Genomic DNA, 10,775 nt, shown 5'->3' with positions numbered 1-10,775 from the left:
TCACAGGTATAGACTGCTATTCCCAGCTAGCTTTCTCTGTATAATTTACATACAGTGAAGTATACCTTTGAAAACCAGACACGGTGGCATGTATCTAGGACTCAGGAAGGAGGATTGAGACAAATTCAAGGCCAGCCTAGACTACATAATACCAGACAGCCAGGGCTACCTTGCAAGACCCTATCTTAACAGAAAAAAGAAAAAGGGAGCTGGGAAGGCGAATTCCCCCACTTTGGGGTGTAGCTCTACGAACCTTAACAGTTGGGTAACACTGCTGAAATTCACAGAACGTTTCTATCACCTCAAAAGTCCCTTTCCCAGTCCACTGACAAGCAGCCACTGTGCCCTGTCCCTGCCCCCCACACAGCTCATCGTCCTGTCACTTCCTTCGTCTGGTTTTCCCTTGCTGGGTTCCCCTTCTTCCCTGATCCGCCCACTGATCCTTGATCCACCACTCAGAACCCTCCAGGACACCCCCTCATCTGTCGGCTCCCATCACTCATCACCTCTTCTACAGTTCTGGAAACATCCTCAAACTCCCCTTCCTTTACATTGCCTACACAGGACTCTTAACGTATTAAACAATTAATCACCTTGGATTAAAAACCTTCCTGAGCAGGGCAAGATAGCACACCCCTTTCTTTGATCCCAGCACTCTGGAGGCAGAGGCAGGCAGATTTCTGTGAGCTCAAGGCCAGTTTGGTCTATATAGCGAGTTCCAGACCTGACAGGGCTGTGTAGAGAGACCTTGCCTCAACAGACACCATAAGGACAAAAATTGTCTTTTATTATTCATCATGTGCCCCACAATAGGAAAGATATCCCAGAAAATGGGTTTAGTGAGAGAAAGCCCTGTGCGAATGAGGGGTCACCACCAAATTACTGCACCCCTTCACCCTCTACTGTCCTCATGTGCAGATGTGGTAACAGCCCAGCTCTAATAACTGCAGAATGGAGCAGACCCTGAGGGGAGGTCAGCAGGCAGGGCAGGGCAGGGCCCTGTAGTCTCCCTGTCCTAGTTAGCTTTCTGTTGCTGTGATAAAATACTCTGATAGGAAACAACTTAGGTTAGAAAGGGTTTTATTCGGCTTACACATCCAATCACAGTTCATCATTAAGGGAAACCAGGGCAGAAACCTGGAGGCAGGAGCTGAAACACAGAGGAACGCTGCTTACCGGCTTGCTCCTGTCCTGTGCTCAGCCTGCTTTTCTATACAACCCAGGACCCGCTTCCCAGGGGTGGCACCACCCACAGTGGCCTGGGCCCTGCCACATCACTCAACAATTAAGAAAATGCCTCACAGACATTCCCACAGGTCAATCCAATAGAGGAAGCTCCCTGGTTGAGGTTCCCTCTTCCTAGATGTATCAAGTTAACCGAAAGTAATCATGACACTGCCCCCCCACGCCCCCAGCAACCACGTGTTCATTGGCATTTGCAGAATGCCATCAGCATCTGCTGGATCCCTAAACTCTTGTCTCCTGTCTTACCTCTGCCTACAGCACCGGGCATCCTCCAGCTAGCTGTCCAGTGCTGCTTTCACTCAAGCCTCAACCTGACCTGAGTCTATGGCCACCTCACAGGTGCCCAGTGGCCTTACGTGCTCAATCACCTTCTACCACCCTGAGCTCCTTGCTGTGGCCATACCAAACTGCTTGGCTTGGGAGCACTGCCCTTGACCCTAGCCAAATGGCCTGGGAACTCAAGTATGCAAAGGAATGAGGGCCAAGGGCTTGCAGGACTCCACCGAGTGTGGCTGTTCCTGGTGCTGCCCCACTCTATTTTGCTTCCTCCTAAAGTACCCTCTGACCTAGCACATGATGCTATGTGTACAGCCACATGGACGCATGAAATACAGTTAACTTAAGGGCTTCTGTTTCCTCTGTTGACTGACGGAATGCTGCCTGGCGCTTAGTAGGTTTCAATAAATGTGCCCTTGAATGCTCTTCCATCCCCCTGATCCTTGCCTTCCGGTGCTCCTTCTGCTCTCCCCGCTCCCCTCTGGGAGTTGATAGTCCTACGGTCAGGGAGTACATCTTATTTCTCCCAGTCCACATGATTTACACACTAGATACTCAAGCAATCAACTCAGAGTGAATATAGCCATGTGTGGTGGCTCACATCTATCATCTTAGACCTCAGAATGCTAAGGGAGAAGGATACTCGGTTCAAAGTCAGTCTGGGCAACTTGGACTCTGTCTCAAAAGAAAATTTAAAAAGAACTGATAGAGCCCTTGCCTAGCATGTCCAAGGCCCACCCAGGGCTCTAACCCCAACACTGCAACAAACACACAAACAGAACAGTGAGTGAATTAAGGGCTAGCCCAGCCACTTAGGCCCTGAGTGCTGGAGCTAGCATACCCAGTGGCACTTTATGGTATTTTTTTCTTTCTTTTCTGTTTTTATTTTTTGTTGTTGTTTTTGGTCTTTTTGAGGCAGGGTCTCTCAGCTGGCCTGGAACTATGTAGACCAGGCTGGTCTTGATCTCACAGAGATCCTCCTTCCTCTGCTGGGATGAAAGGCGAGCTCCACCACACCTGGCTTAGGTACATGCTTCTAGCTCATTCTTTTTCAAATACATCACTGTACGCAGCCCCCCAAAATACACCAAAAGGTGTTGACACCAAAAGGTGTGGCCGAATCTGTCAATGTGAGGAGGGAGCAATTTAGGCATCAATGCGAGTTGAAACTCTATAGCTTATTTACTTGAGACAGGGTATGGTTCTACAGCCCAGGCTGGCCTTGAACAGGGGATCCTCCTGCCTCAGCCTCCCTAAATGCCTGCCAGACAAAGGAGAACCATCAAACAAGACTATGGTTACTTGTTCCATAGCACCTCTTGCCAAAACAGAATCTTCTGGAAAATAGTGAAGCCAGATCCTTAATATCAGGAACAGTTGCTGAGGAAGAAATTTCTCAGGAAACCCAATATATTTGATAGGAGTGACCTCTTTTCTGTTTGAAGACAGACTCAGGCTGGCTCCAACTCATCATGTACCTAAGGATGACCTTAGAACTCCTTATCCTCCTGTTTCCTGCCCTAGGCAAGCACCACCACACCAGTCCTGTAGTCTTGATGTGTTAGTCGTTACTAAGAAGCCTGGGAACTTGGAAACTGAGTTTCACTTCTCCTCGCGTCCCCTCCCACCTTTTTCAGTCCCGGGGTCAAAGGAGATGCTTTGGGGCCAGATTTCTGGGGTGGGTGGGCACGTCCAGGAAGGGGCCCTTGGAGGAGCTGGGGAGAGGCGGGGCCTGGGAAGGGGCGGGTCCTAAGGGAGGACTTGGGGCGTGGCTCTTGTGGACGGAGCCTTGGCGGGGTGGAGCCTGGGGTGGGGCGGGCCCGCTCGGGTCTGTACCCAGTGGCGGCCGCAGAACTGTTGGAGCGCACTAGCTTTCGCGTGTCCAGCCATGCCGGCGGCGCGCGTGGAGTACATCGCACCCTGGTGGGTCGAGTGGCTGCACAGAGTCCCGCACCTCGGCCTGCGCCTGCAGCCAGTGGACAGCACCTTCAGCCCCGCCGACGAGACCTACCAGGAGGTGAGCCCGTGCCTCGGGGATCCGAGCCCCCGGGACCTGGGAGTCGGCCACGCGCCCTGGTCCCCGCCGTCCCCCTCGGGTCCTCTCTCGGATCCCAAGACCCCAGCGTTACTCGTGGTTGGGAACCTCGGGGATCGGGAGGCTGGAAAGGTCGGAGTGGAGTCTGCTCGGGGCGGGGGGCGCGAAGCGGAGGCTGAGCACCCCGGGGACCCGCGGCGCGCGGTAGGGGTGGGGCATCCGGGCGGGGTAGCTGGAGGGCGAGGTGCGCGTGTGCCCGGGAGCTCCCCGAAGTTCCCCTTGCGAGGCTCCAACCCCAGGCGCTTTCTTTCCCGGGCCGGGTGGCCTGCGAGAAGTTTAGGCAGAAGCTGACTTGAGTCTCCCGAGTCTCCCGCCGCTGCCAAGACCTCTGACTGGGGGAAGCAGCGGGGGTGACTTCCCTCTTGGACGCCGGGAACCTACAGATCAGCCCCATCTCCCACGTCCCGAGCCCTCCCTTGGGCTGACTACCGTCCTCCTGTCTGTCTGTTCTGGCGTGGGACCCCCCTCTCCCCACGCTCTGGGCTCTGCAGTTCTGAGGTCGTGGGGGCTGGGCCAGCCCCTCCTGCCATCCTGGCGCTAGTGCGCTCTCCCTGCTAGCTAGCCCTTTCCTCTGCAGGGTTCTGCACCGGGTGGGCAGGGCCTCCCCGACCTCCCTGCCAGGCCCAGCTGCAGTCTCTCAGTCCATCTGAAGCTGCGGTCAAAGCCACGACGCCTTCTACTGCCCCGGCTGAGTCAGTTCTCTCGGCTGGGTCAGAGATTCAGGGGCTGAGCAGCCCGGAAAGAGGCCCGTCTGTAGAGAGCGGTGCGCCCATCTCGGGACTTTGACCTCTGCCTGCAGTGGTAAGGCACTGCCTCCTGATCCCCAGTGTGGGCAGTCTGGCTGAGCAGAACCTCTCTAGGCTGTGCCCAGGAGTCTTGCTGGCTTCTTCCCCTTTTAGACCTTTCTCAGTAAGAGCCAGGGGCTCCTGATCCCCTGTGGGGTGTGCACTTCCCCAGAGCCTGTACCAGGGAACCTAGTAATGACCTTCAGTGTCCAGCTGTCTGCAGGCTTGGCCAGTTGGTGCCTTCTCTTCTGGGAAGAGGAAGGAGACCCCTTAGTATTGTTGGGGTGACTCGGGCACCCAGAGGCAATGTTTCTCTCTCTCTCTCTCTCTCTCTCTCTCTCTCTCTCTCTCTCTCATCTCTCTATCTCTCTCTCTCTTTATCTGCTCCTGAAAGGAAGGCGTGTGTTCCCTGAGGACTCCTGGCTGCTGCCGGCATAGCTCCAGGGGAGTCTTCCTTCACCCAAAGCAGCCGATGTGGTTTGGGAACAGCTGTGTTGGGGGTGTGGCCGAGATCCCCGACTGTCCGAATTATATTTTCTTTTTCTTTCTTTCTTTCTTTCTTTCTTTCTTTCTTTCTTTCTTTCTTTCTTTCTTTCTCTCTCTCTTCCTTCCCTTCTTTCTCTTTCTCTCCCTCCCTCCCTCCCTTTCCCTCTCTTCCTAAATCTAACCCCTCAGCTGAGCCAAGGAGACCCCTAGCTGGCCCCCCAGCTGCCCTCCCAGCACCTGTCTTGCCATCAGCTGTGGCTGGAGGGGCCTGAGCCACCCCACCCACCCTCAGTCCATGGATAGGTGGCAGCTGAACCAGTGGGTCCAACTCGTAGCCCCTGCCCTCTTCCTCCAAGGTTCTGACCCCCCCAGACCTTTTGTGATGGCCCCAGAGGGTGTCTCCTCATGACCCCTGTTCCTACTCACCTATGTACCCATCCTGGTCCAGCCAAAGGTGGAAGCAAAGCACCCAGAGACGTGGTGGGCCTTGTCGGAAGTCTAGCTTTGGGTTTTATTTAAGGCCATATTTATTGTGGTAAGGTCTTGTCTGTGACCATGGGCAGGCGAGACTCTCTTCCTTCATCCGTGTTCCATGAGATATTGTTCTGAGCATGTGCAGTACAGTCGGTCACAGGACATAACAGGATCCACTGACACAGTCATTAGAAAAATGGCTTTGAAGTTGCAAGCATCCAAGGACAGTGCTCTAGGAGTTAGAGAGGCGAGAGAGCTGCCGGTCCTAATGGGGGAGCCTGAAAAATGCACACAGAAAGGGTTTCAGTTCACACCCTGACTATATCCGTAAACAAGGTGGACTTCTGGTCAAGGTGTGCATATGTGTGTGCACTCGCATGCACACGTGACTCAAAGAGTCCGTAAGTTGGACACAGGCAGATGATAGTTCTGGGAGGGGATAACATGTGCCTGGAATCTAGAAGGCAGAGCAGGGCTTAGGAGAGATTGGGGGGCTGGAGCAGAGGGGCTGAAGAGCAGGCTCCCTGTGAACAAGTTCTGGGATCCAGAATCTCCCTGAGCAAGTGGGGCCCCTGTTCACTTCCTGAGGTCCAGCCCAGGCTGGCCTCAAATTCACTTCATAGCTGATGATGACATTGAACTTCTGACCCTCCTGTCTACCTCCTGAGTGCTGCCATTATAGGTATGTGTCACCACACCCAGTTTATGAAATTCAGGGAATGGAACCCAGGGCTTCATACATGCTAAGCAAGCACTCTGCCAACTGCGTTATATCCCCAGTCAACCCTTACTCCCACTCCCCATTTTATTTAAGACAGGGTCCCATTATGTAGAGATCTGTCTCCACCTCCTAAGTGTAGAGTTGCAAATGTACGCCACCACGCCAGGCTTCTGCCTGGGACCTTTGGACACAGTGGATACCCCCAGTTACCTGGTGGTTGATCCTCCTTTTCCTCTCCCCACCGAACTTGAACATGAATTCTCAGGAAGAATCCTGGCCTGCATCCTCAGCCTGTCAGAGAACGTGGCTCGGACCAGCAGAGGCATGGACAGGGCAATGGACAAGGAACTCTGATGGGCTCTGTAGGGGGATGTGGCCTAGGCCTCCGGCCAGAATCTTGTTCCCTTTGATCCCTGAGCAGTCTTGAAGTAGGAGGAGTCTCCTGCTTCAGAGAACTAGCAAAAAGGCCCGAGAGCTGGCAGGCCCTCCTTCAAAAACAGGTAGCCAGTCCCTACTTAGGAAGGAGGAGACCCCAGCTGGCCAGGTGCCCAAAGGACAGGGCAGAAGACAATTTTAAAAAATCACTAAGGGTCTGGAGAGATGGCTTAGTGGTTAGGAGCACTTGCTGCTCTTCCAGACCCAAATTCAGTTCCTAGCTCCCACATCAGGCAGTCACAACCACTTGTAACTCCAGCCCCAAGGGATCTGGTGCCCTCTTCTGGCCTTTGTGAGCACCTGCACACATGTTGCATACACTCCTATAGACACACACATACACATAGATCTTTTAAAAAACAAATCACCAAATATAGACAGATCTCACTGACAAACCATTTGAGTTTCCTTCTTGCCCACAGAATTGGTATCACCATCACCATCACCATCCACCAGTCTCCACGGTACTGCATGTTCTGTCTCACCCTCATTGGCTCAGCCGTCCAGCCCTTCATGGAGCCTTGTGTTAGAAGTTACAGGGAAGTGCGTTCATTGTCATAGTCTGGCTTGCATTTTCCTTCGCTGCTGGGTGGTTCAGTTCATAGACTCCTCCAAGAGTCATGAGAGGTTAAGGACGTAGCTCAGATGTTAGAGTGCTTGCCTGGCATGCAAGGAGTCCTGGGTTCCATACCCTGCACTGTATAAAACTAAGTGTCGTAGTACACCCCTGTAATCACACTTAGGAAGTACAAGCTGGAGGATCAGAAGTTCATAGGGCTACATAGGGAGTTTGAGGCCAGCCTGAACTAGAGACCTTGTCTAACTGTGTTGTCCGGACACCACAGGGTAGTTGCATATGTGAACCCACCACACTTATGACAGCATGCACAAGACCTGTGCAAACCCAAGCCCGACAGGGACCCAGCATGGATAGGGAAGGTGGGCAGGGAGCCCCAGGTATAGCTGAATATCTGTTGGTATTTGATGGATGCTGGGAGAGGGAGAGTCAGTTTTCCTTACTGGCGTGATGCCTGGTAGGTTGTCAAGAATCTAAGGGATAGAGCCACATTCAAGAGCACTTTGGAAAAGAGTGTGGTGGTACATGTCTTTAATCCTAGCACTCAGGGAACAGAGGCAGATCTCTGTGACATCAAGGCCAGCCTGGTCTCCATAGCAAGTCCAGGCCAGCTAGGACTACAGGGAGTCCCTGCCTCAAAAAGACCAAAAACAAAGCACTTGGGAGACACAGATTAGGCCTTTAAAGAAAAAGACTAATAGTGCTGGAGAGATGGCTCAGCGGTTAAGAACACTGACTGTTCTTGCAGAAGACATGGGTTTGAATCCCAGCACCCACATAGCAGCTAACAACTGTCCGTAACTCTGGCTCCCGGGGATCCCACAGCCTCTTCCGTCTTCCACAGGCATTGTACAACACAGGTGCACTTACCTACATGCAGACAATACATGCATACACATAAAATAAAAATAATAAATAAAATTTGTTTTACTAAATAAAATATTTTTTAAAAGACAAATAATAAAGGGACATGAAGTGGGGGAGGGCAGGGGGTAGCCCAGGGGGCAGAGAGGGGAAGGGGGTAGCCCAGGGGGTAGAGAGGGGTGGGGGTCTGAATATGATCATAATTACCTTCAGTGAAATTCTTGTATCAATAAAATTATTTTGGGGGATGGGATTTTTTTGAGAGGGTGTCTCCCAGTAAGTAACCCAGCTGACCTGGAACCCACAGAGATCTGCCTGCCTCTGCCTCCTAAGTACTGGGATTAAAGTCCTGTGCCACCAGGCCCAGCAATAAAAATATTTTAAAGGGGGCTGGCAAGGTGGCTCAGCAGTTAAGAGCACTTGCTATTCTTCCAGAGGATCTGAGTTCAGTTTCCAGCACCCACATCAGATGACTCACAACTGCCTGTAACTCCAACTCCAGGGAACTGCAGCACCCTCTTCCGATGTACACATGTACCTGGACTCACGCACATGTGTGCACACAAACATAAAAATTTTTTTGAATTGTTTTTAAAGCCCCAACTGAGTGCAGAGGGATCAGCATGCGATTTGGGGGAAACAGGATGCCCTAGCTCTGCTGGGGGCAGATTGGAGGAGGAAAAAGCAGACTCTGAGCTCAGCCCCATGGAGCCCAGCCAAGGTCGGGATGAGGAAGCTCGTTCATTCCATCTGGAGTCACGGTCATCAGACAGCCACGCCAAGTCCCTGAGGGGTTAACCCTTCCCAGGAAGCTGGGAGGGAAGCTTCCTATGGCTTGGAGAGGGGTCTCCTGACCCCACCCCAGGCTGGCACACCTCTCTAATTGTCCTCTACGCCCCTTTTTGGTCTGCCCACCATGGTCACTGTCATCCCCGTTGCTTGGGCCTGGGGTTGGTGCTGCTCACTTTGGGTTTCTTGTTGCAAATGATAAAACCAGAAATAACAGGCATTTTGATGATGGAGAGGGAGAACCTGGGCACTGAGCTGGGGTAGTGTAGGAGGCAGTGGTAGCTGAGGGCAGTAAGAGGTGGGACCTTGCCTTTCTAAGCTCTAGCCATCCCTGAAGGAGCCCATCTCTTCAGTGCATTAATTAGGACCAAAGAAACAATGGCCCGTTAGAGAGCAGCAGATCACACCAGGTTGACAGGTTGATTAGGCGCCTCTCCCCTTCTCCCTTCCTCTTTCCTCACATTTTCCTTCTTCATTCCCTTACATTAGCCCTTGACACCCCAACTTCCAGCTCTAGTGCTGCTGTCCCTGCCACCCCCAGAACATTTGTTGTGGAAACTCCCTCGTGTGAACAGCCACCCCTACATCTGTGCTTCCTAGTCTTGGCCTTCCTGCACTGCCCTGTATTATCACTGGCCTAATTGAGCCCAGCTGCCTGGCATAAAGAGGTCCCAGACCCAGAATCCCAGGGCTGCCCGGGAGGTCTAGGCTGCAGGAGTTCAGGGATACCCACACCCACACCCACACCCACCCCCACAGGAAATCTAGGCTCAGAATTTCCAGGAATTGGAAATCCAGGAGCCAGCTGCAGGATCTGGTGGGGCAGGTTTGTAGAGACTGGAAAGGCACTCACAGAGTCTCAGCCCCCTCCCTGCTGAATGGGAGCACCTGGTGGATTCTGTAGTCCTGCAGTTTGGGTGAGCATGGGGTGGGGGGGGGACCCTCCTGGAAGTGAAGGCAGCTGAGGGAGGTCTGTCTATACATAGCTGGGCAGCAAGGGAACCCTGCCCAGCATGTCACTATTAAAAAAATATGCAGGGGGCTGTGAGATGGCTCGGTGGATAAAGGTACTTGCTGCCAAGCCTGACAACCTGAGCTACACCCGCTGGGCTCATGTGGTAGGAGGGAGAGAACTGTCTCACAAGGGTTGTCCTCTGGCCTCCGTGTGTGTGCACTGTGGCATATGCATGCACACAATAAATAAATAAATAAATAATAAACAAATAAAAATTTCAAAAAGTAAATATGCATTTAATATATAACATATAGTTAATATTCAGTATATAATATATATTCAGAATAACTTACTGGAATGTGTTCAGTCTTAACTTCTCAGATTAGTGATTTTTTTTTAACTTTAAAAGACTACCAAATTGCATAACTTATCACCACGTGGGGGCAGGATCCAGGCGCTCTCAGTCCCCTGAGTTCCCAGCCCCTATGCTAGAGGGAGGCCGGAACCCAGATTAGTGATTTTTTTTTTAATTTTTTTAAAACAGGGTCTCACTATTAAGCTCTAGCTAGTTTAGAAGCCGCTAAGTAAACCAGGCTGGCCTTGAACTCAGAGTTCTACCTGCCTCTGCCCGCCAAGTGCTGGGATTAGAGGCATGAACCACCACACTCAGCCCACTTAAAAAAAAAAAAAAAAAAAATTTAGTGTGTGTGGGCGGGTATGTGCCCATGCTCACACAAAGACCAGAGGAGGCTGGGAATGGTGGCACACCCCTTTAATCCCAGCATTCAGGAGGCAGAGGCAGGTGGATCTCTGAGTTCCAGGCCAGCCTGGTCGACATAGAGAGTTGTAGGTCAGCTGGGGCTACAGGGAGACCCTGTCTCACAAAAACTAAAAAAAAAAAAAAATACCAGAGGAGGATGGTGAGTTCCTGCTCTATCCCTCTCCACCTTATTGCTATGAGGCAGGGTTTCTCACTAAATCTAGAACTAGGCTGGAGGCCAGCAAGTCCCTACAGCTCTGGGGTTACGTGTATGGTGTGTGTGTGTGTGTGTGTGTGTGTGTGTGTGTGTGTA

The 10,775-nt window shown here is 52.1% G+C and overlaps 1 protein-coding gene across 1 annotated transcript in view; it reads left to right on the top strand.

The window, feature by feature from the left end:
* The first annotated feature begins 3,388 nt into the window (after nt 1-3,388).
* The window catches only part of Ttyh2 (tweety family member 2), a 52,593-nt gene continuing 45,206 nt past the window's right edge, over nt 3,389-10,775 (top strand). Inside the window, exon 1 of the mRNA XM_008831475.3 lies at nt 3,389-3,538. Within this exon, the coding sequence (XP_008829697.1) occupies nt 3,410-3,538 (129 nt within the window). The 5' untranslated portion in view covers nt 3,389-3,409. The remainder of the gene's footprint in view (nt 3,539-10,775) is intronic.

This window comes from Nannospalax galili, unplaced genomic scaffold, assembly GCF_000622305.1.
Source record: "Nannospalax galili isolate Female #2095 unplaced genomic scaffold, S.galili_v1.0 scaffold634, whole genome shotgun sequence".
Classification (NCBI taxonomy): Eukaryota; Metazoa; Chordata; class Mammalia; order Rodentia; family Spalacidae; genus Nannospalax; species Nannospalax galili.
The sequence above is the reverse complement of the archived record's forward strand: the minus strand, read 5'-3'. Positions and strand labels throughout refer to the sequence as shown.